General features: G+C 45.8%; 1 protein-coding gene across 4 annotated transcripts in view; it reads left to right on the top strand.

The window, feature by feature from the left end:
• Positions 1–259: 259 nt before the first annotated feature.
• Positions 260–26,020, top strand: part of SRGAP3 (SLIT-ROBO Rho GTPase activating protein 3) — a 255,082-nt gene continuing 229,321 nt past the window's right edge. For all 4 annotated transcript variants that reach the window (XR_013830247.1, XM_079934821.1, XM_079934823.1 and 1 more), the window contains exon 1: positions 260–1,061. Coding sequence is in view for 3 of the 4 variants with exons in the window: in XM_079934821.1 (XP_079790947.1) it covers positions 995–1,061 (67 nt within the window). In the remaining variant the exon portion in view is untranslated. The remainder of the gene's footprint in view (positions 1,062–26,020) is intronic.

Raw genomic sequence — 26,020 nt, 5'->3', positions numbered from 1 at the left:
AATTAAATTGCATGTTGCAAAGAAAAGGTGGACCTTTTGGAGTTTTTGGAGGAAAAATCCCTAACCCAACTGCTAATGGTAGGAGTTTGCAGGGGCCTCTCAGGCCTCCCCAGCCCAGTTCTTTTTCCTGCCTCCTTCCCTTTTGTGAATGTTTCTTCCCCTTTTTGCTTGCAGTGAGTTCTGCTCTCCTGTAGGCTACAATGTGTCAGTTGTTATAAAATCCGGGAGGTGGAGCTTGGTGACGAGAGCAGTGGGGGGAGCGCTTGGCCAGCCCCGCAGAGCAAGCAGTCCGGCCCCCTGTTCACCCCGAGCTTAAGCCTTGCAGCAGGAGAACTTCCACCTCGCTCTCCTGGCTTTGAGCCTCACTGTACATCGGACCAAAGGCGCAGAAGGGAGGGAGGATGCGAGATGACCGGCTCTTTGGCAACCTGACCATCTCCTTAGCAGAGAGCCTTCGAAAGCCAGCCGGAGGCTGACTGCAGGACCAAGGAGGTGCCGCGCCTCTCGTGGATGTGTGTGTGTGTGTGTGTGAGCGGGTAAGCGGGTGTGAGGGTGTGTGTGTGCTTCACAACTGTGTGTGTGCATGTCCGGATGAGTGTGTGAGTACACCCATAAGTGTGTGTGTGTGTGTGTGTGTGTGTGTGTGTGTGTGTGAGTGGGGTGAGTGAGCGCTCTCGGTTATATTATTTTTTTGGAAGAAAAATCTTGAAAATATCAGGCAGGTTACCGTGCTCCTAGGGTGGTGGTTCTTCTTCTGGTCAAGAGGACTTGGCCAGACCAAGCTACTACAGACATTTTTCAGCGAGTAAAGAGAATTTTCCTCTGAGAACAAGAGGGATTTTTTTCCCCTGGCTCTGCAGCCAGTGAAAGAGATTTGTCCCTACACCTGTGAAATCGACCAGAGCCGTGTGATTACCAGGGCTGGAGCGAGGACTCGGGAAGAAAAGGAGCAATAAATCCAACAGCCTGTCAGTGCCTTTGGCCACATTGGAAGATGTCATCTCAAACTAAGTTCAAGAAAGACAAAGAGATCATTGCCGAATATGAAGCCCAAATAAAAGGTGAGATTTGGGCTGGGGAGTCATGCCTCCCCTCCCCTTTCCTTCTTCTCTTGCTTTGGCTTTTTTCCCTTTTCCTCCCTGCCATCATGAAATGCTGTTATGCATCAATAATCTTATTGTGAGGAGGAACAGTGGCAGCCGCACAAGTCCGGACTGGTTTCAACTGCAGAGAGCACTGGCGCTGGGAGTATGGATTGTAGAACGGGCGGCGATCACTGCATTGCAGGTGTGTGAGGAGGATCCTACGCCCTGCTTTAGGAGTGTCGCGGATACTCCATCATCTTGGCCATGACATGTCACTCTAAGGCCATTTTGACAGTCACTGCCTCCTCCCCCCGCCATGCAAAAAACCCCTTAATTTGATTTATTTTTTTAATGATCTGGGTTTTTTTCTCTCTCCTTTCTGGTTTTTGTCATTGCTTTGCCTCTGTCCCTTTCTCTGGGCTGGAATTCACATGCATGTGCTAAGGGAAGCAGCATCCCTGGGCTGCACTTCTTTGTCGGTGACTCTCAGCTGGACTGGGTTGCCATGGATTAACTGTTATGGAGCATATTGATCCAAACTAATGCAGGCATTTAGGCATAAAGAGCGAGCTCAGTGCAGAAAATGTATTGTCTCGCAGTGTGCAGCCCCGATCACCGTCTGTGCACTAGCGTTTAGGGTCATCAGCCTTCACTGAAAGCCAACAGCTCAGTGTGCTGGCTGGTAGGCGCTGCCTGGCTTCCGTAGTGTCAGGGAAAGCTTGCCAGGAGGATGAGGTGACCTCTGACTGCTTGTTCCAGCTTTAGTGCTACTCACTGGGTGCACACTCCTGTAAATCCACACTAGCGAGGGGAGAGAGGAAACCGGACACAATCGTATAGACAGATTCAGGCAGAATCCTTATTTAGGCCAGACTGGAGCTTCTCCCACCCTCATGAGTTCTAGGCTCAGCCTTGGCAAGGAAAACCTGAAAGCACCATCCACCATGCTCACCCTTTCTCTTGGGATGTACTCTAAGAGAAGCCTGGGCCTGGCCTCTTGGCATATGTTTTCTTTCTGGTCACAGTTCTCCTTGCTGCAACACAGGGTGTGTTGTGGTCTCCTGAAGAAAGAGTAAAGACAAAATACATCTTCGGGGCTGTTGATGCCTGCCCCTGAGGTTATAGGTGGACTGTTGAGCAAGTTGGTTATTTGGGGCTCCGGCAACCTGAGGTTCCACACCTGCTTCTAGGTGCTGCTGCAGCTCAAGGCTCAGTGACCCAGGAAGTGGGGTGGCCTCCACAGGAGCGGTGGGAGGCTGCGCATCACAGCTGCTGTACACGCTTCAGATGCTTGGGAAACTTTGGGAGGGGAGCAGCCATCAGGGGAGAGCTTTGTTTTTTTCCAGTCTCGCCAACCGTCTTGTGCCTTTCAGTTCTGCTCAAACCTGGCGTGCTGATCACCTCTCAGTAGACCCCAGGAAGAAATGAGCAGAAAACCCTGCTCTTCCCTGGGCTCCTCCTCTTTAGTTTTCAGTTCAGTGTAGAAGACAGTGATTTACAATGTTTCGGCGTTCCTGAAAATTTAGATACCCGCCCTTTATTGGTCAGAGATCTGAATTCTCTCGAGTGTTCAATACAAAGCCTGGTTTCAGCCTTTGCCTGCACACTTTTTAGGAAGTTTATGTTTTGTAAGACTGGCTGATTATTACTGTTTTTTAAAACTGAGTTTCCCTTGAAAAATGCCATAAGAGAGAAGGGTATGGTGAGTTTGGGACAGTCTGGAGTTTTTATAAGCATCGTCTTGGTAGAAAATGTGCTCATCTCATTTTTGAAGGATTGCCACCACTGGGCCCCTGAACTTTGCTTGAGGATCAATTAAGCATTTATAGCTCTGGCTGATTCTTTTACTTTTTATTTTTTGCCTTTATTTTAACAACTAATTAGCACGGACAAGGTAATGCATTTCAGCAGGAAATTTGTCCAAATGATCTTGTCTCTTCCAGACTCTAAATGTCTCTGCATTCTAGTTAAAAGAGTTTGATTTTATTCCTTCAGGGTTGACACCCACACAATTTAGGTCAGGATGCTATTGCGCCCGAAATTGTCCGGAATCTTTTCTGTCAAAATTCTCTTTGTTCATCATCATCATCATAACTATTGATGTGTGTTCAGGGCTCAACTGTTTCCATGGCTCACTCCCAGACCTCACCACTCTTGGCCTACACAAAATACAGACAGGGTCTGTAGGAGCTCAGTTTTAGAGATGAGGAAACTGAGGCCTTGTAGTGTTAAATGACTTGCCCAAGGTCACAAGGTGGGAAATGTGAAGGCAGCTGGTTTTCTTCCAGGCCCAGTGTCCCCGATACATTGTTTGCCTGAAGCTGCCCCTTGAAGGATTGATGTCAGTAGCAGATGGCAGTTTTGTGGTGGGGACCGGCTGCCTCTCGATCACGGCCCATTGTTTACCCTCTTACTTTCCTCCCTTGCCTTTGTTGCTGGCCTCTGAAGAGCGTTTGACCAAACACCAAAAATAATGCCTGATGCCAATTACCTTCGGTATCATCTGGCCAGTTTGCCACAAACACTCCACCTAGTTTGACAGATTTTGTCCTCTGTGCATTTTGTGAGGGGAACTTTTGATTTTTAAAAATGATACTGAGTTCTTTGTTGGCTTAGTCCCTTTTTTCTCTTTTTGAAGCATTTACTGACCTAACAAAGGGGAATTTTTTTTTTCTTTAAAGGGGAATGTTTTAAAACAGCTTTTTTTTTTCCTATTGTGAAAAATTTCAGACTCATGCCTTCTCTTGCCTAATCAGATACTTGAATCCCTTTGATTATATACCTGCAACACAGTAGTACACCACATGCTTGCACATTTCCAGTGATAGAGAACTCACCACTTCCCAAGCCCACAGATTCTATTTTTGGACCACTCTGGCTGTTGTAAGCGGTTTTTATGTTGGGTTAAGTATGTCTCTAATTCACCTTTTGGTTCTATACCTTGGGACTTCATAGAACAAGACAGATGCTTCTTTCCCATGACTGCCCATTGGGTGTTTGGAGACTCCGATCATAACCCAGGGACTATGATTATCTCCCATTTGTTCATATAAGATGGTTCACTGCTGCTTTATCATCTTCACTCACCTTGGGAGCTACTGCATCCCGGGTTGCAAACTCCAGTGCCTTTGAGTACTTGGCAGGTAGAATAAGTGAGTGAAGCTGGCTAAGTAAGATGAGTTGTGGCAGCTGGCCCACTGCCTCAACCAGGGCAACATAAGAAGAGGTGGTAGTTATGGTCAGCCCGAGAGCACATGTCCTGTCCAAATGGGCAGTCTCTACTTGGGTTCAACCAGTTGTTACCACTTAGAATGTAGGCCCAGCCAGATCTTTCAATTTTTCAACAGTTACCAGTAATCTGGATTAGAGCTTTATGCTTTTGAAGAGATTTTGCCAAATAGACCTCCAAAAGATTGTACTGTCAAAAGCCTTCTTTAAGAGTGATACTAAGTTCTAAATGCGACTCTTTAAATGTGGTTGGAGAAAGAAAACCACTATCACTTCCTTTATGGTGTATGTAATGCTTCTATTAATACAGCCCAAGGGTTGAATTAGCCCTTTTCACTGCCCACCTCATCATTGCACTGTATATATTTTATCTGCTATATTTCTCTCATCCACTAGGCTAGGAGCCTTGTCAGAGAGAAGAAAATGAAGTGAATTTAATATGACTTGTTCTTGGTGACCCTGTGCTGGCTCCAAAGCGATGTTGCTTTCTGTCCGAGGTGTTCACAAGTGTCCCTTTATGAATCTGTTCAGGAACCATGCCTGAGAGTGACACCATATTCTCAGTCTGGAACTGGCAAGCTCGAACTTCTTTCCCCTCTTGAAAATCAGAACATTTGCCCATCTCCAGCTTTATGGCGCCTATCCTATTTTTCACAATTTCCTCAAAGATCCCTGATAGTGTTTGGTAATCTTATTTGCAGGTGCTCTCCACTGTCCTGGGCTCTAATTCGTCTTGCTGTTAGACATAATGGTCTGTTCTGCATTTATTCAGAATTCCCATTTCCATTTCATCTTAATAGAAAATGAAAATAGAAATGTAGTGATTGATTTTCGTGTTTTATTTTTTTATTACACATCCATATTCATTTTAGGCCATCTTCTTAATGGCGTAAGTCTAGAATTGGGGGGAAGAAGACAAGGTATTGAAGAAGATCACAGAGAAGTATTTATTTACTCATTCATTTATAGGTTCATTCAGTGAACATTGAGCATCGGCTTTGTTCTTAGTCTTGTGCTGGGTGTTGTGAGAGACGCAAAATATAGGATACATTCTTGGCTAAGAGTTTTCTTGGAATATGGCAATAAAATCAGTGAAGGAAAAGAAATTTAAAAAACCCCAAACATAAAAAACTTCCAACTCAGCACCAGAATGAATTTAGTCTTAAAGAGATTATGCGATAGAGTGATTGGACAATGACCTTAGGAGGCCTCACCACCTTCAGTGGCTTCAGTGAGGAAAGTAGGCTGGGTTGGGGAACAGTGGGGAGTAGTGAGGACTGTGGCTGATTAGAGAGCTCACTTAGAGGAGGCAGCCCCTGCTCAGCTCTCGCCTGTCATTACCATGAAGGGATGTGAGCCCAGAGTGGTTAGTTCTTTCAGTGTTTCCAGGGCATCTGGATTTTAAACCAAAGTCTCCTGATTATCATTTTAAATATTTAAAAATTTAACTTTTAAAACGTTTAAAAAATTGGGTTGTCTTTTTCATTATTGAGCTATAAGAGTTCTTTCTACATTCTGGATACAAGTTCCTTATCAGATATATGATTTGCAAATATTTTATTCCATTCTGTTGGTTATCTTTTCCCTTTTTTGATGGTGTCCTTTGAATCACAAAAGTTTTAAAATTTTTATGAAGTTCTGATTATCTATTTCTTTCTTTCTTTTCCCATGCTTTTGGTGTCATATCTAAGAATCTTTTGCCAAATCCAAGGCCATGATGAAAATCTCCTGATTTTTAAGTGGTAGCTCAAGTTTTTAAGAAACTCTTTGCTACATGAGCAAACCTGTCGGTAGGAGAGCTTCAGCCTGTGCCCACCAGTCTGCAACTTGTGGCCTACAAGTTGACATCCATAAAGGGTCTTGGTGATGGGGCCTCAGCCAATTTACCTGTTTCATCTTCAGTTGTTTTCTCTATTATAGGCCTGTGCTCTCATATCCACTTTAGACCAATTCCTTGTCTCTGCATCCTCCATACACTTTTTCACCTCCAAATATTTCCCCATTTGTGCCTTTATTCTGCTTAAAATGACTCCTTCTTCCCCTCTTTTTTTTTCTTTTTTTCTTGTCTGGGCAACTCCTGACCATACTTCAATGCCTGCTCAAATGATCCCTCTTCCATGATGCCTTCCTAATAACTCTTCTGGGCAGAATGAGTGATTCCTCACATCTGCCTCTCTATTTTTAGCCTTATTATCCTTCATTCCTATTTTATGTTTAGTCCTTCAGCCATGAACTCTTGAGGGCAGAAATGCTTATGGTCATTTTCATTTCCCCCATGTGATTGGTGTACAATCAGTTGAGTGAGTGACTGATAAGTTACTAATAAGAAGTTTTACTCTTATAACTCACAGCTCAAGCTCAAGCTCGAGTTATATTTTCTTTGACACTTGTCTTAGCTTGGGCTGCTATAACAATATACCATGGGTGGCTGGGTGGCTTAAACAACAGACATTTACTTCTCGTAATTCTGGAGGCTGGGAAGCCTAAGATCAAGGTGCCCACAGATTTGGTTCCTGGTGAGAGCGTGCTTCCTGGCTTGTAGACAGTTGCCTTCTCGCTGTGCTCACATGGTCTTTCCTCTGTGTGTGGAGAGAGAGCTCTCTATCCTCCTCTTCTTAGAAGGGGACTAATCCCATTATGAGGGCACCACTCTCATGATCTCATGTGAGCCTAATCACCTCCCAGTGGCCCTACCCATCTCCAAACACCATCACATTGGAGGTTAGGGCTTCAACATGTGAATCTGGGGAGGAACACCAAACATTCAACCCCTAACAATGTCATACTTTCTGTTCCATTGAAAGTGGAGCTTTTATTTGTTAAGGAAATATTTTTCATGGCTTGATGAGTTTCCTTGTTTGTGCCTGATAGGGGAGATGTTTGTCTATGGAGACTGGGTGAAGGCTGATGTGTTGAAAGCTTAGGTGATGTTTGGTGGGGTGATGTCTGTCACAGTCGTGGTGGGATGTGGTTGGGGCACATGGCACACCAGGCACCTCCCAGTCTGAGGAAATCAGTGGATCTGGGGGTCTATATTGGCCATTTCTGGAGTTCTCACCACCAGAGTTTATATGCTAGGGACGACCTTTCCTTTCCAGAAACCTCTATCATTTGTTCATTCGTTCACTCACTCACTCACTCATTCGGTGACTGTTACAAGCCATGCTTCATTTCAGGCTATACAGCTTTGCTTATCAGTGGGAGGTAATTTATTTATCTCTACGTCTCAGTCATGCATATGGTATCTCATTTTGTGATCCCCCAAATTCTGTGAAATAGTCATTATTATTCCTGTTTTACAGATTAAAACGTAAAATTCAGAGACATAAATTGTATCAGATTGCAGAGTGAACAGTGGCAGAGCCGAGGTTTAAACTGGAGGCTTTCTGACTTCCAGTTGTACAGGGAGGCAAGATGTATGCCAGGGCAATTTGGCCCTGAAACCCAGGGGTTCCTTCACTGGGGGGCCAGTCTGGGGTGGGTTTTAGTCTTTGACTTCCTACCCTTCCTAACCCTTCCACACTCCTTCTAATCCAATCTCTGCTATCCCCTACTTAGCCACCTAGCTGTGTCAGATCCCTCACTCCCACTTTGAAAAAGGGCCCACTGGAGACTTGACGGAGGCTCCACCAGCCTGGAAATACAGAACCAGCAATCTTAGGTGTCTTCTGGTCCAACGCTCCCACTTTTTTTTTTCCCCTCCAGATGTGGAAGCTGATGTTCAGAGAAGACTTCTGGCTCGCAGGCACTTCTAGACCATATTTCTGTGAACACAAAAGCTCTATTCGCTTGGCTCGTTGCTGTAGCCTCATTGCTGTAGCCTTGTGCCTGCACCTCGTTGGTGATCAATAACCGCATGGAGTTGAATTGCTTTGGTGGGTGGGGCAAGCCAGGTGGGGACGGTTGCCTGGGAGGCAGAGCAGAGGTGCCTTGGAAAATAGGATGAGGCGGGGGTATAACATGGAAAGGAGGAGAGGAGGTGAGGCTGGTTCAGAAACTCGGTCCTGTCCTTGTAGCTGCCAGGAAGGGGACAGGGGTTGACGTCTTAAAGGTGCTGAGTTTCAGTTCAGAACTCTGGCCTAATACAGGCTGCAGCAAGCTGTATCCTGGGCTTGATTTCACTTGTAAATGATTTCTTCCTGATGGCTTGTTGGTGTTTATAAAATATCTTGGCTGCCCAGGAGTGGGGTTTTGGCTCTGTTCTCTTAATTTGTTTAATCATTAGGCCAATTTATGTTTGGAGTAGTGTTCCCTGAGGTGTATTCCATGAAATTGGATGTAAAGAGGCATTGGGTGGAAAAAAATAGCTCTGTGGTCAAATAGGTTTTGGAAGTTCTAGCATAAAGTGAGTTAAATAGGTTTGTTTCCCACAGGACTTGAATGTGTTAAGTGTGAACCGCCAAGAAGCGGGCCACAGACTTTCCTCAAACTTACTCAGCCTTGTAAACCTTTTTCATAGAATATCCCACAAGACTGTTCCAGAGATTACATTTTGGACAATGTCAGGCTACACAGTTTGTGGGTTACCCAGATTCTTTCTCTTTTTGCCTTTTGCCCAGTTCCCTAACTTTTACAGTTTCCTAAGAAGACAGTTTGAAGAGGGGAAGAGGTAAAACAAATACATATCCAGCTCAGATAAGTGATATCAATGTGGTGTTTCGAGGTCACTTAGAAAATGTGGCTTTTGACATTTCCATTTACTGAGCGCTCAACCATTGATTTAAATGGCAATTTGGTGACAGTTCTTTCCTGATCAATATGCGTGGTGTGTGCGCGCGTGCCCGCCTGTGTGTGACAGTAAGGAGGTGCACTCAGCTGCAGGCAGTGTGCAAGGGACCTTGAATGGACCTTGGTGCCACCGCTGGGATCGCACAGTTGATGCCAGCTAATAACAATGCAGATGGACACGCAGAAGCCCGTGGCCTGTGGCGCCTCAGGGTGAGCAGATCTCAGCCACAAATCCAGGTGCAATAAAAATATGGTTTTCTTTATTTTTCTGTAACTCGATTTACATTTCACATCCCTATTCTGCTGCGAGTGGCAGAAATAAATCTAAGTGAATTGGGGGTTTTCCTCTTGTTTTCTCCAGTGTTGTGTCCCAAGGTGCAGGGGGACTGGGGCAGTGCCAAGGGGACATCTGTTGTGGTTTATTATCAATCTACTTTGGCAACTACCAAGATATCCTCCTTCCTGTTGGGTCTGCAGTGGTCGGTCCAGCCAGTGGTCCTTCTCTGTTCCAAACCTGAGGCCATTTTGCCTGTTCCCCTCCTCACCTCCTTCTATGAGATTTGCAGGCACTGGGGGTCATCCTGGGACTCACACACCGTGCTGGGTCGTGAGAGACTCTGGGCATTAGTCTCAGGCCCATCTTGCTGTGTCCAGCACTCACTTCTCCTCCAGGACCTCCCTAGGGTGCTGCCTGGGGAAGTGGCCCAGTTCCTCGGGTCTCAGATTGTGCAAATATATGTGGACATTCCCTCATCACTCTCCTTCCCTGGGCTTGTCTGTGGTGAGGCAGGATGTGGGTTATTTTCTTACAGATCCATAAAATCTACATACACCTTGCTTTATAGTCTCCCAGAATCTTTATCCCTGTGTGGGGGAGGGAAGGAGAGGGGGATTAATAGGGGTGGTAGCCTGGCTCTTTGTCATCATTCTCTCAAAGCTATTGTCCATAACCCACATTCTTTCTCTTCTCCCTGAGGGCTGCGATTTTGAAAGTCAAAAGCCAAGAATTGACTCTTTCCCTGTATTATCCCTGAGACAGTGAACACAGAATGCCCTCCCTGCCTGAATAAGGTCCAGGAGGTCTAAGGAAATATGGGAGGAAAACCTTCAATATTTCAAAATATTAAATGCAGTGAATTTCCTTCCTTTTACATCTGCACCATCCTGGCCCAGGCCACCATCACCTCTTCTTGGGACCACGGCAACATCCCCCTAACTTAGGGTTTCTCCACCTCCGCACTACTGATATTTGGGGCTGTGTCTTTTTTTTTTTTTTTTTTTTTTGGCGGTACGCGGGCCTCTCACTGTTGTGGCCTCTCCCGTTGCGGAGCACAGGCTCCAGACGCACAGGCTCAGCGGCCATGGCTCACGGGCCCAGCCGCTCAGCGGCATGTGGGATCTTCCCAGACCGGGGCACGAACCCGTGTCCCCTGCATCGGCAGGCGGACTCTCAAACACTGCACCACCAGGGAAGCCTGGGGCTGCGTCATTTTTTGTTGTGAGGGGCTGTCCTGCACCATGTGGGATGTTGAGCAGCATCCCTGACCTCTACCCACTAGGTAGAGGTGTCAGCAGCCACCTCCCCGCCCCCAAAGTTGTGACAACCAAAAATGTCTAGGCCTGCGTTAAAGCCGCTCTCCTAACTGGTCTCTCTGCTTCTTCTCTTGTCTTTATAGTCTGTCTCCCTGCAGCAGCCAGCAGTAATCCTCACACAATTTAATCTAATCATGTCACTTCCTAGTTTCAAACCCTCTGGTAGTATCTCATTGCTCAAGAATTGAATCCAAGCTGCTAGCTGGGCTTACGAAGCCCTACTCTGCCCATCTCAGCCAGCCCATCTCTCCACTCTCCTGGTGCCTTGAATTCTCTAAAATTGTACCCCCTTTGGAACTTTGCACTTAGCTTTTCCTTCTTTCTGGAATCCTCTTCCCCTGGATTGTCACATGGCTGGCCTCTTCTAGGTATTCAACTCTTGGCTTGCATGTCACTTCCTGACCACCCAATCTTAAGTATCTATGGAGTAACTATTGGATTAGCTGACTTGAAGTCTCAGGAGAGCACTTCAAGCTGTATGATGTTTTCCCTATACGATATTTTCCCTTCTTTTTTCTTTTTACCGGAATTGAAAGTCTTTAAGAACAAGAGTTTTGTTTCTCATGTCCATTTGTGTTTTGTTAGTACCTAGAATAACATTTGGTATATAATAGGTGACCGTGGGATTTGGTGAGTGAATGGTGAGTGTAGATGTCCTTGTGCTGGCCTTTTTTTTTAATATTTATTTATTTTATTTTATTATTTTAATTTATTTTTTTGGCTGCGTCAGGTCTTAGTTGCGGCACATGGGATCTTTGGCGAGGCATGCGGGATCTTTTTTCCTTGCGGCGCGTGTGCTCTTTGTCGCGGCGTGCAGGTTTTCTCTCTCTTGTTGAGGTGAGCGGTCTCAGTAGTTGCGGCACCTGGGCTTAGTTGCCCCACACGTGTGGGATCTTAGTTCCCCGACCAGGGATCGAACCTGCATCCCCTGCATTGGAAGGCGGATTCTTTACCACTGGGTCCCCGGACTTTGCACCTAAGCACACATGTATATTCTGCTTTGGGGTGCCTGGGCTTGTACCAGGAATTGTAGTTTAGAGGCACATAATGGAGCAGATCCAGGCTTTCTGAAACCCTGACTGAGAAATAATTCAAGAAGATGAAGAATCCAAAGAAGGGACAATTGTATCTATGCAGAGCCGTCCAACCTTTGGCTTAGAGGGGAATGAGATAGAGAGACCGGGGGCCACTTGCAGGGATACTGCAGGGAATTTAATGTTTTCTGTTGAGTTCCTATTATATAGCTGAAATGGGGACACAGAAATGGATAAAATATGGTCCCTGTCCCTGTCTTCGATGGACTCATAGTTTTCCAGGAAAGATAGTTACAAAAATAGATTAATCGATTATAGTACAGTGTGGTAAGTACTGGGACAGCACTGGAATCACACACTGTGGAAACTCAGAGTGAAAGTGACAGCTTTGCTGGGGAGAGATGGAGAAGTTCTTCTAGAAGAAAGGACTTTTGGGTAGGGTTTTGAAGGATAAGTAGAAGCTCTCCAAGTGGTAAAAGGCATTTCATGAAGAGAGAACAGCAAGCGCAAAAGCATGGGTGTCATGCAAGGGCCTGGGTACTTGGACAATGGTGAGAAGTCTGATGTGGCTAAAATCCAGAGTAGGTAGAATGGAGTAGGGGTGGGAGATAAGACCAGAAGTGAGAGGATTTTGAAGTTCCTTTCTAACCACTGGCTCCTGTGAGTCTTTGACCTTGGAGACAGTGGATAAAACTCTTATTTTTTGATAATACTTTTTCCTGATTTTTGGGTATAATGCATGCTCATTCTTTTAAAAGTTTTGAAAATACAGGAAAAATAGAAGAATCTAGAAGTCACTACCTGAGATAATCACTGTAAAAATTCAGTGTATTACCTTTCAGACTTCAGATCTCTTTTATATCTATATATAACAAAAAATAGGATCCTAGGTCTTTAATGAAAAATTATAAAAATGAAGCTGATAGGCAAAACATCATAGGCCTATAGGCCTACGGCTTGAAATAGAGTATGACCTTACAATAAAGAGACTTTGCTAAGTAAGAACATCAGTCAATATGCATGACCTCCCACGTGTTTTGATGGTCCATGAGGGCTGGGGATTTGTTTGTCGGAAACCATTTTCTTGTGGTGATAGGTTTGTGTGTGGCCATTTCTGTCCCACCAGATTTATGTAAAACTCATCAAAAACTTCCCCATCTCCACATCTGTCCCAGCTACTTTCAGCTAAAAAATCTCCCCTTCCTGGTCCTGCATAGTCTCACTTCCCTGTTGGTACCCAGGCAGCTGTTCCTGCCTTTGGCAGGAAGTATTAAAAGGAGAGACCTGTCAAAGGCAAAGAATTTAGCCTCCACAGCAGGTTCCCCCTCCCTGGTGGTACCTTTCCTCATTGTTGGCCCTCTGCCCGCATCCCTGGTCATCAATGGTACTTTTGGGGTTCCTGTTTGCCGGTCTGCTCCTAGCAGTGGTAACCTGCTATCCCTTTTCTTCTGATGGCTGGTGAGGGTATTTCCTGGGTATGGTTTACTATAGATCAGTAAGTTTTCCAACTCTTTGTCAGACAGAAAGGCCTGGATTCCCGTAGGCAGGTAGAGTTCCTATGGAGGAATTGGAGCTTGGTGGGAGGGGACAGCTCCAAAGGGGGACCATCCATAGCTTAGAGTGCCTTATAAGGAATTAGAGAGACATGCCATGAGAGGACCCTTACCAGTGAAACACCTTAGCCACCTTCAGGGACAGAAAAGAGTGGGTGTCTCTTCTCTGATTTCATTTGTACTAAAGAATGCAAACTGGCTGAGCAATGTGACTGCTCCCCAGCTGTTGTCTCAGCAGGATATTTCAAGCAGAGTTGCCAGCACGTTACTTTTTAGTTTACAGCATCTGTATTTTGATCAGTGGCCTCTCCAGACAGTATGTTTTGGATCTCCTGAAGACATATCATCTTGGGGAAACTGAGGCAGAACAACAGCCACTCTCTCACTTCTGACACCTGGTAACTGATTACTCCTGGACCTCCAACCCCAGTCATTTGGACTCCGGAGCTTTTGCCTGGTTTTGGTCTTTTGAGTTTACTTGTCCCTTGACAAAGCTAATGTAGGGCTTTGGCCTGATCAGTTCTGGCCTGACCCTCCTGTCTCAGGTCTTATCCTGAGTGTCTCTGTCTTGCTGGATCTCATACTTGGCATAATAGTGCCATCGAAACTCTGCGCCCAAAACAGCGGGGGTCCTATTGTCTCCTGCCAGAAACACAGAATTTTTAGACCATTGGGAATAGTGGGAAAGAAATGTTGAGAATGTGGTGGGTCAGTCCACTTTGATTTAGTTTAACAAGTATTTATTGAGTTCCTTCTATATTCCCTGCCCTCATAGACTTTATAATGCTGTGAGGGAGACACATTTTAACTTGTAATTACAAAAAGATTGAGTATTATGTAAGGGTGGTTCAGAGTTCTTCAGGGAACCTGTAGCAAATGGATCTAAATTGCTGAAAATGTTGTGATTTCTGATATTGGTCTGTAAAACTGAATCATATTGGCTAAGCTTACCTCACCACCATTATTTCCTGAGTTATTTAAGATCTAGACCGAACCATCTTTCCATTTAGAGAAGGGTCAGAAGCTATCAAAATACTTAAGGGGTCAGGAAGATGGGTGCTTCTAAGAGAAACACACAATTCTTTGTGTAGAAGATAAAAGTAGTTCCAAAAAAGGAATTTTCTAATAGTTATACTCAAGTTGGTAAATATAATCATAGGATAAGTGCTTTTAAGGTGAAATTAAAGCCAGGGATCAACTGAAGAGGATTGAAAATCATCTTGGTTGGATAGAGTTATGCTAAAGTCACAGAAATTGGGTGAGACAAGAATATGGATTGTGGAAAGAGGCAGCTGTGTTATGGGGGGGACCGTGCTCTGGATGGAATTGCACAGACCTGGGTTTGTGTCTTGGCTTATGGCTCATCAGCTGAGTGATGTCTTTTTTTTAATCCAAGAAAGAAGAAAAATAGATATAATACCTCATCAGTTTCCGTATATGAAAAATGGGGATAGTCATACCTACTTGTGTGTGTGTGTATGTGTGTGTGTGAGAATTAGTTGAAATAACACACATCAGAATTTCCAGCATGCTGCTTGGCACACAGGAGCATTCACTGAACGATGGAAATGTTAGCTCAACCACTCAGAAGGTCACCAACATTGAGTCTTTGGACAGTGAACCTGAGCCTACAGGTGACGCCCTCAGTGAGTGTACCAATTAGTAGGGAGAGGAAAATGCAACAGTACTGGAAAACCATCAGTAGAGGTGGCGTTACCTGTATGGGCAGCTGGGAGAGGAAGGTTCCAGTAACTCTTAGACAGGCATGATGCTTTCTTTGCCTATTGCAGTGTTTTTACCCGGTGTGGCTCCTGGGCTACCTGCATTAGAATCTCTGGGGGTGGGACCTGGGAACCTGTGTTTTACAAGTGTCCCAGTTTTCATGAACTTGAAATATTTGGACCTGGACTGTGGTGAACTCACCAACTTGACTGTCTGTGTATCTTTTTTTGAAGGCAAAAATCTTTTTTTGAAGGCATTTAGTTACCATGTCGACTACTGATGAATGAGAAAAAAAACAAACCTGAACCCCCAGTGTGTGTGTGTGTGTGTGTGTGTGTGTGTGTGTGTGTGTGTGTGTGTATGTTACAATCCTGTGTTTTTTTTTAATAAAAAATGTTTGTCTTTATTTATTTAGGTGTGCCTAAAAAGAGTCTGATAGTTCTTACTGACTGGTAATGATGTTTATTCTTGGGAACTAGGAATGGAGTGGAAGTCAGGGATGGGGCAGGATGGTAGTGACAGGGAACAGCAGAAAGGAGACCTTTTCTCCTTATATTGTTCAATATTGATTCAATTCTAAAATAATGAGCATGATTACTTTTCTAATTAAAAAGCCACCAAGATGACAATAAGTAAGGAATTTGACAAATTTTCCTGCTGTGGAGGATGTTCAGACATCAACTGAACTATAAAAGAAAAGAAAAGAAAGAAATGTAGAAAGAAAGAAAGACATCTGCCAGAGATACTTAAGTTATGCTTAACTTCTTGTGGTGCTCGTTACATACAGTAAGAATGATTGCTGAAATGCAATGTATTATTTTACTGGATTATTCCTCCATGTAGCGAGGAAGATTTTTTTCCCTGCTCTTCCACAATTCTAAGAGATGGTCCTAGAGGGGGAATAGTCAAGCCCAACCATTTAGTTTATTGGGTTTAAATCAGAAGCCATTGTGGTGCTGTGTCCAGAGTCTGGGATTCAGAGGCACAGACCTGATTTTCATCTCTGATCTATCTTTTGAGCAAGGCACATCTCCATTCTGCATCCTTGCTTCCTCATCCGTAAAATGAGGGTGTTATCTACCTTAAGGGCTAGTTGCTGCGAGGATCAAATGAGGTGCTGTGTGAGAAAGTAAACTCTAGAGTGCTGCAGAAATGTTAATTATTTCTATTTTTGCCTAGCTCCCCCCGCGGACATGCTGCTATTACCGCCGCGTTGTTTATGTGTCTGTCTCCCTGTGAGCTCATTGAGTGCAGGGGCCTTGTTTTATTCATTCCCTGAATTCTTATGCCTAGTGCCTGCAACACAAGAGGCATTCAAAGCAAGTTCTGGAATAGCTATCAAGGATAGAAAAATACGTGCACAGTTAGGTTTTGGCTTATGAAAATATTAAGATGCTTTTCCAGGAAATGCTGTCTTCTACTTCTATTTAAAGGAATTAAAAAAAATTCATGCAAGTCGACAACAGAAATGATACTGCCAGGAGAAGGTAAAGAACTTTATTAAGGAAAATTTAATTGCCCAGTTTCTAAAGAGACAGCCACATCTCTCCATCCTCATTACTGTCAAGTGCGGGATGGCTGTTTCCAGGGAGGGCAAGATGAATGAAAAAAGATTGTGAAAAGGCAAATCCTGATACCCCTGGAGAAAACTCTCCCAAGAAACAGGAATGCCCCCTGGATCACCAGTTTCCTTTATTGTTTGTCAGAGCCCTAGAATAAGCCTTCTCTGGACTCCTCAGACAATGGCCCTCTTTGGCCTCTACCCCAGACCTTGGCTGGTGAACCACAAAGTCCCTTACTTCCCCTGGAAAATAAGTTGCTTGACAAAACTGGAAGGATTATCTGAGGCCCAATTTAGGGGCTCCGCTACCTCTAAGACCCAGATAATTATCATCTGAATGGGCAGAGGGGTGGACTGGGGCCAAGACTGGAAACAGAGCCCTGGTGTAGATCTGCAGTTAGAGCAGAGGGGACCAATCTCAGCATTGGCAGTCTGGACCCTTCTCCAGCACTGCCACGAATCTGCACTGTCTTCTGCCTTTCCCGTACCAGTTGCCTAAGCACAGGACAGCTGGAGAACACCATTACATGGGTTCATAATTGTCCAAACAAGTGCTGATTGCTGCATGGACCGTTGTCAGCCTAGATGAAGTCTCTAGTGGCCTGCCAAAAGGCTCTGCCCTGTTCATTGTTTTAATTGAGTATTTGGATGAGGACATGAGCATGTCTATCCAGTTTGAGAATGTCAGGAAACCAAGGAGTGCAGGCTTGGTGGTAAGGACATGTTTTTTTAAAAAAATATTTATTTATTTATTTATTTGGTTGTTCTGGGTCTCAGTTGTGGCAGGCTCATTAGTTATGGCTCAGAGGCTCCTTAGTTGTGGCATGTGTGCTCCTTCGTTGCGGCTCACGGCTCCTTAGTTGTGGCATGTGAACTCTTAGTTGCAGCATGCATGTGGGATCTAGTTCCCTGACCAGGGATCGAACCCAGCCCTCCTGCATTGGGAGCATGGAGTCTTAACCACTGCACCACCAGGGAAGTCCCAGGACCTGGTTGTTGGTATAGAACTGCCCGAGTTTTGCAGCCCAGCTTCTCTACTTTCTAGCTGTGTGACTTTGGGCAAGCCTTTTCATCTCATTGAGCCTCAGTTTCCCCATATGTAAATTGGAGATAATTATCCAACCTCAAAGAGTTATCTAGGGGGTTATTAATAATCACAAGTATAAGAGTAATATGGTAGGCTTGGGAGTCCAGTAGATCTGGGCTCAGATTTCAGCTGTGCTGCTTATTAGTGTGGACAGATTGTTTAACTTCTCTGAGGCTCAGCTCTCTGTACCACTGTAAAATAGGAACAATAATACCTACGTTGGGCCTTTCTGCAAAGCACTCAGGCCAGAACAGACACACAGTGGATGCCCCATAAACAGTGGTTATCATTAAGAGAAACAGCACATCGTGTGGCAGACAGAACCAGGAAGCAGAGAAGTCTTAAGAGAATGGGATGAGGTACTGACTCTAAAAATGTGAGTTTAATAGTATCTTTAAGAGAATACTACCAACTCTTCAAGAGAAAGATATTGAACTCTGAAAGGAATTTCTCCTTTGAATAGATAGAAACATGAATGGGGCAATAACAAATTGGCCTTTGGTTAGGATGCCAGACCTTGGACCCTGGCCCCAGCCTGGTCCCTTGTCCAGGTGGCTTTTGCCCCTCCCACCCCCACCCCCCGGGAGGTTCCAGAGGGAAATAGATGATAGAGGCCACGGACTGGGAAATGAACACCTGGCTTGAAGCTGTGGCTCAACACCCTAATGCAGAAGTCTGGTTCTCTACATGAACTCCTTTGGCCCAGGCAGCTTGGGCATGCAGGCCTCCCCTCCAAGCCCATACTTGAATCTTGGTTCTGTTGCTCCAGAGTAACCAAAGCTGGTCTGGAGCTTGAACCTCTGCCCCGTCCCTGTAGGGACCAGCCTGGACAACTGCCCTGACTTTTCTCTGAGATGCCAACAGGCCTAACCAGACACAAAGGAGAAGAGAGAGTCAGAAGCCTGGACTCACCTAGACTTGACCTTTGGCCTCCTTGGAAGTACACAACCTCTTGGAATTTTGGTCCGCAAAGGTGCCTAGAACCTGGCAAGTGTATAATATTGTATCACTCCAATGGATGGATTCCCATGCTCTTCATTGTGACCCTGACTTGGAAGAAGTGAATTGAGTTGGCCTTTAGCTCACTAGAGGTCAAAATCCCCCTCCCTCCCCATCCTTGTTGACCTTTCTTCTAACACCACCAGGAGCTTAACAGCCAAGCCTATGGTCAACTCAGGGTGTGGCTATCTCCCTTTGTGGAAGAAGTCAATGGAGAATCAATGACTCCCAGACTGCATCCTCAGAAGTCTGGATTTAAGAATGACTCCTTGATATCCTTCTCTTTCTCCAGATGTTTAAAGCAGCTCAAAACTAAAAAAAAAAAAAAAAAATTCAACTTATTTTCTTCCAGACCAGCACTGATCACCAAGCAAGATGTATTTTATTGAGATGCACAACAAAGTGAGCAACTTCATAGAAAAATCTGTATTTTTGACTCTTATGAGACAAACCAGACGATCTGGTGTGCTGGGCCCCTGTTCCCTCACAGCAGCCAGTCAGCCAGAGCTGAGTGGCAGCCGCCGTTCTTAGATGAGGCCTGCACTCTTAAGTCTCCACTATTTCCTGGGCCAGGAGCTTCTCCTGGGTCCCTACACCCCCTTATCTCACACCCACTGCTTCATTCATTTCCCTAAGCTCCCTGGTTTCTATGGGCAGTTGGGTTTGCCATTTCTTAATAAGGCCAAGAAGTTACATTCTATCTTGTCTTTCAAATTATGCTCATCAGATAGGATTGCACAATGAGAATCACATGACAGCATAGCAAATGGTGCAATATCTATGAAACAAAAATGCCTGACTTGCCACCATCCTTTCAAATTTCAGAATAGAGACTCCCTTTCATTACTTTAAGTAAAGCCTTTACTTTTCCTCAAGGATGAGTTTGAGGTTGGAGTCCAGGGCAAGACACTCTCCCCCAAGGAGAAGCACTGTGGGGGCTGCCTCTGACCCGTCCCTGAGGGGAACTGGGGGGAGGTGGGCTGGAGGGCCCTTCAGCTGCTGGAGGCCATTGAGGACCTGGTGATGTGGTGGGTGGCGGCCTTAGTCATCCCCCTGTAGTAGTCACAACACATTTTTAGTAGTTAAAAAATCCCCCAGTGTAAGTTGATAGTTTGCACACTGAAGCACAGTTCACTAAAAGCAATTCTGCTCAAACAGTGTGGTCCAGGAACTGTGCATTGAACTCTGAAGTCAGACCCAGAATGGAATTTCAGCTTCACTACTTACTGATTGCTTGACCTTGGGCAAGTCATCTCACATCTCTACGCCTCAGCTTCCACCTCCTTAAAATGGGCACCTCGCTGGACTCTTTTTTTTTTTTAATTAATTAATTAATTTTTGGCTGTGTTGGGTCTTTGTTGCTGTGTGCACGGGCTTTCCCTAGTTGCGGCGAGTGGGGGCTACTCTTCGTGCGGTGCGTGGGCTTCTCATTGCTGTGGCTTCTCTTGTTGCGGAGCACGGGCTCTAGGCGCGCGGGCTCAGTAGTTGTGGCTCGTGGGCTTAGTTGCTCCACGGCATGTGGGATCTTCCCGGACCAGGGCTCGAACCCATGTCCCCTGCATTGGCAGGCGATTCTTAACTGCTGCGCCACCAGGGAAGTTCTCTCTGGGACTCTTGTGAGGATTAAATGACATAATTCACACTCAGTATTTAGCTTAGTGTCTGGAACGTGGGTCACACTCTGTTACGCTTCCCCAGATGTGAAGGGCTTGATCTGATCCAAGAGTGAGATTAGAACATCTAGAGCAGAACCGGTGGCTTGCAGGCAAACTTAGACTCACTAGTGTGTTTTGTTTGGCCTTTGGAACATTTACAAAGGTGAATTAATTCCCAACATTAAAAAATTAGAAAGTCTTTAAAAAATCAGGAGACTTTACATAAAAATCCAGATTTCTGGCATTTCTTATGAAATGGGAAGATCTAGAAACACTGGGCGCCTGTTTTCAGACAGAGGCAAGAATTGGCTGCCCCCTCCAACTGGGGCACAGGCTCCACTTTTTCTAGGGCCCACCTAGTTCACTTCACTCATTTTTGTTACCTGCTTGGGCGTTTGAGTTTTTTGATCTGGAGGAAGGGACCAACCTTCATTCAATCCTCCATAAATATTTCCAGCAACCAGGCTTTGGAGAAGGAGACAGCAGGTCGTATTTACTGGCAAATGCCCCAGTGCCTTCTGTGTTATTGATTGCACGCAGGGCCCTCAGCTCCAGAAATCTGTGGAGCAGAGGTAGTGCCAAGGTCCTCTTAAAAGAATCTGGGACACTAACAAAGATTTGTACCTGTTAATGGATGGCTGCCTTATCACAACCTGTAGATGGGCTGAAATTTAAGAAGGAAGAAAGTGTAAAGCTTGCCCTTCTGTCTAAGAACCCAGCTGGCCAAGCACAGACTGGGGAGAGGTGTGCTCAGCAGAGCGCTGGTGAAAAAGACTCAAGGTTCTCGTTGACATTAAGTTTGGTGTGAGTCATGGGGAGGCAGCTGCCAAAAAACGTAATCTGATTTGGGGCTGGGTTTATGGAAGTTTAGTGTCTGGAAGACCTTTCTAACAATTAGAGCTGTCTTGAAAGGACAGGCAGACAGCCTCAGGAAGCCTCAAGCTCCCTGGTGTAGGAGTTTGAAGCTGGGTGACATGCCCCTGGAAAAGATTGTCAGAGTGGGGATTTAGGCATCAGAGGGAGGTTTGTTCTAAGTGACATATAAGGTCTCTGCCAACCCTGTGATTCTGCTTCCTGCAGCCCAGTGGAAGAAGATAATTTCCTTAACAAAAGTAAAAATCTTGCTTTCTGATAGAGGAAAGCAGAACACGCTGAAGAGGCAGCCATTTTGCTCGGACTCTGTCAAAGTGGAAATGTAAACTTGCAGCTCTCACCTAGAGATTTGGACAGCACACGTCACTGGCCCTGCTTCATTCCTGAACCTCATCTCACCTGCAACGCCGTCCCTAACGCCCCCCTCATTTCTCAGAGATGGAGGGGGTGATGGGGAAGGATCTGTTTTGCACATTCTGGTAATTTGTTTAAGCTGAACTTTTATGCAGAGCTTGCAAACTGAAGGCACACAGGCCAGATCCAGCCCTTAGTCGTGTTTGATTTGGCCTGGACTGTGTCTTTGAAAAATGTGAATTAGATGCCAACAAGTAAAAATGAGGAGATTTCACATAAAATCTGGACTTCCAGCACCTTTTTAAAAAGTCAGAAGGTCTGGCAGCGCTGGGCCTGCATTCCCATGTGGCAGCACGCGATGGGGCTGAGCGCCAGAGCCCTTCCTGGATAGGATTCGAGCTCTCACTTGGCCACTGTCCTCATCCCCCTAACCTCGCCTGCTCTGCTAGTTCACCTGAGCCCCCGAGGCCCCTATAGTTACTGGAGTTAGTGACACCTGGTGTAGTGTTGTGGTGGTTGTTTATTTTAATCAAAATCTCATTGAACTTTTATTTTCATTATATAAAAGTCACAGATTTTCTCCAACTTTGGAGGGAATATCATGTTTGGGATGGTCTGACTTAAAATATGGCCTTTGTGGTTTGCCTGTATTTCACTTTCTAGGAGGCGGGTTGAGTGGGGCACCTCAAAGAGGAATTAGACATCTTCAGAGCAGCAGGAAGCAAGATAAAATCTGTATCTCAGGAAAGACTTGCTATAGGTGCCAAGACAGTGTGGACCAAGAATGCAAACAGCACCAGTGTCAATGTCAAATTGAAATTTTCCTCCAGGACTAACCATACAGAGGATGCCTTACTCTCTGAGGAGCAGAAGAGGTTTGTTTATTTAAGCATGACCAGTACATTGGGCAGCAGTTTGTTTGCAAGGCTATATCAAAATGCCCTGCATGGTCAGAGACATCTTTAAGGTGCAGTCCTGGATGCCTCTTGGTCATCTCCCCAACAGTGTGGCAGGCAGCTGGGGGCTACAGGGGAGAGTTGGGAGTAGGGTGGGGGGGAGCAGAGATGCTTTTGCAGCTGCTCCTAATGAATAACGTTGGCTTGCATACCATCAGCCCCCGTTTCTTGTATCTCAGCAGACACCCCTGCCTCTTCTTTTGAACTGCTCCAAGGCTTCTGATGGTTTTCCTTATATTGATCCAAATCTTCACCCTTGTAACTTCCACACCATGGGCCTGTTCTGGAGCCATGCAGAACAATGGCTTCCCCTTGCACAGCACAGCCCTGCAGATGTCTGCCTAGTGGTTTCCTCTGTTTTGCGAGCTGGCTGACCTTCCCCGCTTGGAGGGGATGGGGTGTGGGCGGGGTCGCGGAGAGACCAGGTGGAGGCGGCTGAGACAGTGTTGCTCACAGGTGGCTCCCAAGCTGGCTGCTTCTGCTTGGAAGCCCGAGTTTCGTATGAAGCACCTTCCTCTCCAGAGGCTCCTGGTGCCAGCCTCAGAACCTCTCTGCCAGCTGCTGGGGTCTGAATCTTCTTAGGAAACTTTGGTATTTGGTGGTAGAAATTGCAAGAACTTCACCAGAAGCGAGGATGGTCAAGGGCTGTTAGCTCAGTGTCTGATGGCTGCTAGGAGTCAGGGGAGTGAGGCCCACTGTGGGCTTATTGGTTGGCTGCCCCACTCCGAGACAGAATCTGCTAGACCCGCATCCTGCTTGAGTCTGTCTCTTTGCTCTTAGGTTCTCAGACTGAAATTGTCCAACCCAGACCTTCAAAATCCTTAGGAACTCCCTCCAACACCACTTCCTTGTAGAACGAGCCCCTCCCTGCATGGGACCTTGGGCTTATCACTTAGGAAATGCCCTTCTGGTCTGAGTATTTCTAGTGTAGACAAAGGGTCTTGTCTGGCTCTCCACAGTCACGTGGCGGCGATTTTCTGTTTTTACTGTAGTTGCCTCAGTGTATCCTTTTATTGAGTCATCCTTTGCCTGTTATTTTCCTTTCACCTTTCCCTAATCGTTGTTTGAAGACTTGCCTTTCTTGGGACCTTTCTTCCACAGATAGACGTGGTATTTGTGAATTGTGGTTATTCTAGGAAGACTTATCTCTTGGGAGTGCCAGGGACTGTCTGTGACTACTTGGCATCTGGAAGATGCTGGATCTTTATGGTAGGGGAGAAGATGGGCAGGTGCCATCTGAACTGCCTGGAGAGGGTTAGAGTTGCAGGATGGTGGGTGGGTGGATGGTGTTTCCATATATCCATCTCCCTTCCCACTTTCTTCCTTCTGTCCCCTTCCCCACAATCCCCACTTCTTGTTTTGGAAAAGGAAATGGCAACATCCATTTCTAAGTAGCGTGACATCTCAGTATAACATCATTGTTGTTTGCTAATCTGGGGCCCTGGCCATTCCCTACCTGACCTGCTTCGCCTTCCCTGCGCACTTCCTTGCATCTGAGTCAGAAGTAGGGAGATCTTGGACTTCCGTGGTGGCGCAGTGGTTAAGAATCTGCCTGCCGGGGCTTCCCTGGTGGCGCAATGGTTGAGAGTCCGCCTGCTGATGCAGGGGACGCGGGTTCGTGCCCCGGTCCGGGAGGATCCCACATGCTGCGGAGCGGCTGGGCCTGTGAGCCATGGCCGCTGAGCCTGCGCGTCCGGAGCCTGTGCTCCGCAATGGGAGAGGCCACGGCAGTGAGAGGCCCGCGTACCAAAAAAAAAAAAAAAAAAGAAAAAAGAAACAAAAAAAGAATCTGCCTGCCAATGCAGGGGACACGGGTTCGATTCCTGCGCTGGAAAGATCCCACATGCCGTGGAGCAACTAAGCCCGTGCGCCACAACTACTGAGCCTGCACCCTAGAGCCTGCGAGACACAACTGCTGAGCCTGCGTGCCACAGCTACTGAAGCCCACGTGCCTAGAGCCTGTGCTCCACAGCAAGAGAAGCCACCGCAATGAGAGGACTGCGCACCGTAACAAAGAGTAGCCCCTGCTCACTGCAGCTAGAGAAAGCCCCGTGCACAGCAACGAAGATCCAATGCAGCCAAAAAAATAATTGGAAAAAAAAAAAAAAGAAGTAGAGAGGTCTTTTGTCTCAAAGAGTTGTTCCATTAACTGGTGTTACCCAAAGTATTACCTTTGGGTAATACTTGGTGACAAAATCCAGTTGGTGCTGTAGGTGATACATGGAAAAGCTAGGGGCATGGAGCATGTATGCGTGGAGTATGAGCAAGGGTCTTTTCTTGGGGGGGAGATCAAATGTTCCTTCTGCAGGAGGATCTGTCCCTATCAGAACCCCATGGCTTGTGGAATGGCTTTGCGTGAAGAAACAGCCTATCTGGAGCCCATGTCATTCCTGTAGTGCGGGGAGCTAGTCAAACCTTCAAGAGGAGAGGTGCCTATCTTCCATCCAGAGTCAAGATTAATTGATGTTCTTTAATGGAAACAAATTGAATCTCTCAGCAACCCTTCCCATTAGGCTTCCAGTAGTGCACTATTCTATGGAGGCCAGGCGAGTTCTTTAGAATCAACAGGTTCTTGGAAACAGTTGACTCCTTGAAGCTCTTCATGTCTTTCCTCAGAATGGCTGGTGGGAAATGGAGAGAAAATACCTTTAAGTTACTGGGCTGAAGGTGTGATTCTCATTTGCCTGTGGTTTGCTCGACCCACTCACATTGTTGTCGCATTTGATCTTCCACAGCCTGTGGGGCAGGTAGAGCTGGGTTATTATCATCTGTATTTTATAGGTGAGGAACTCTCTAGACTCTGGAACACCAGTCCCTCAAGATGTCTGCTCTAAAAAGGGCTGTGTGTTCAAATAGGCATGAGAAGCATTCTAGTGTGTTCCCTCCTTAGAGAGTCATAGAGCACAGCTGCATATTAAAGGCTCTGATAAGTCCTATAAAAAAAAAGAAAATATTTAACCCATTGTTTCCTGAACTCATTAACTGAGGTCCTTTTTTTTTTTGACACCTATTGGCATCTTCTAGATGTTCAAACTTTTTCTGTAAATGGCCAGATAGTAAACATTTCAGGCTTTGTGGGCCATATGGTCTCTGTCTCAACTACTCAGCTTTGCTCTTGAGTGCCAAAGCATCCATGGACAATAGAGAAATGAGTGGGCGTGCCTGTGCTCCAACAAAACTTTATTTACAAAAATAGGCTGTGGGCTAGATTTGACTCATGGACTGTAGCGTGCTAATCCTTGTTCTAGAACAAGCATCCTTGGAGAGATGCTGCTTTAAGTGTCCAGAGTCCTACATAGGGACTGCACTCCCAGCTCCCAGAACAGGTGGCATGGTGGCAATGTCTCATTGAATGTGGCTCAGAGGTTGGATGCTTTGCTCAGGGTGTATGACTGCTAAGTGCCATCAGAGATGTCACCCAGGCTGTTGACTATAAATTCTGTTTTTCATTGTTTTCTGCTTTTCTGGAGTGAAAGACCCAGGAAGGGGGCAAAATGCACTGAGTACCTGCCTGTGCATTCAAAGTGATACACACGTAGGTGCATGTGGGTGTTTGCGTGCAAGTTGGTCTGAATATGACCATGGCATTTGT

This window comes from Stenella coeruleoalba (genome assembly GCF_951394435.1).
Source record: "Stenella coeruleoalba genome assembly, chromosome: 10".
Taxonomy (NCBI): domain Eukaryota; kingdom Metazoa; phylum Chordata; class Mammalia; order Artiodactyla; family Delphinidae; genus Stenella; species Stenella coeruleoalba.
The sequence above is the reverse complement of the archived record's forward strand: the minus strand, read 5'-3'. Positions and strand labels throughout refer to the sequence as shown.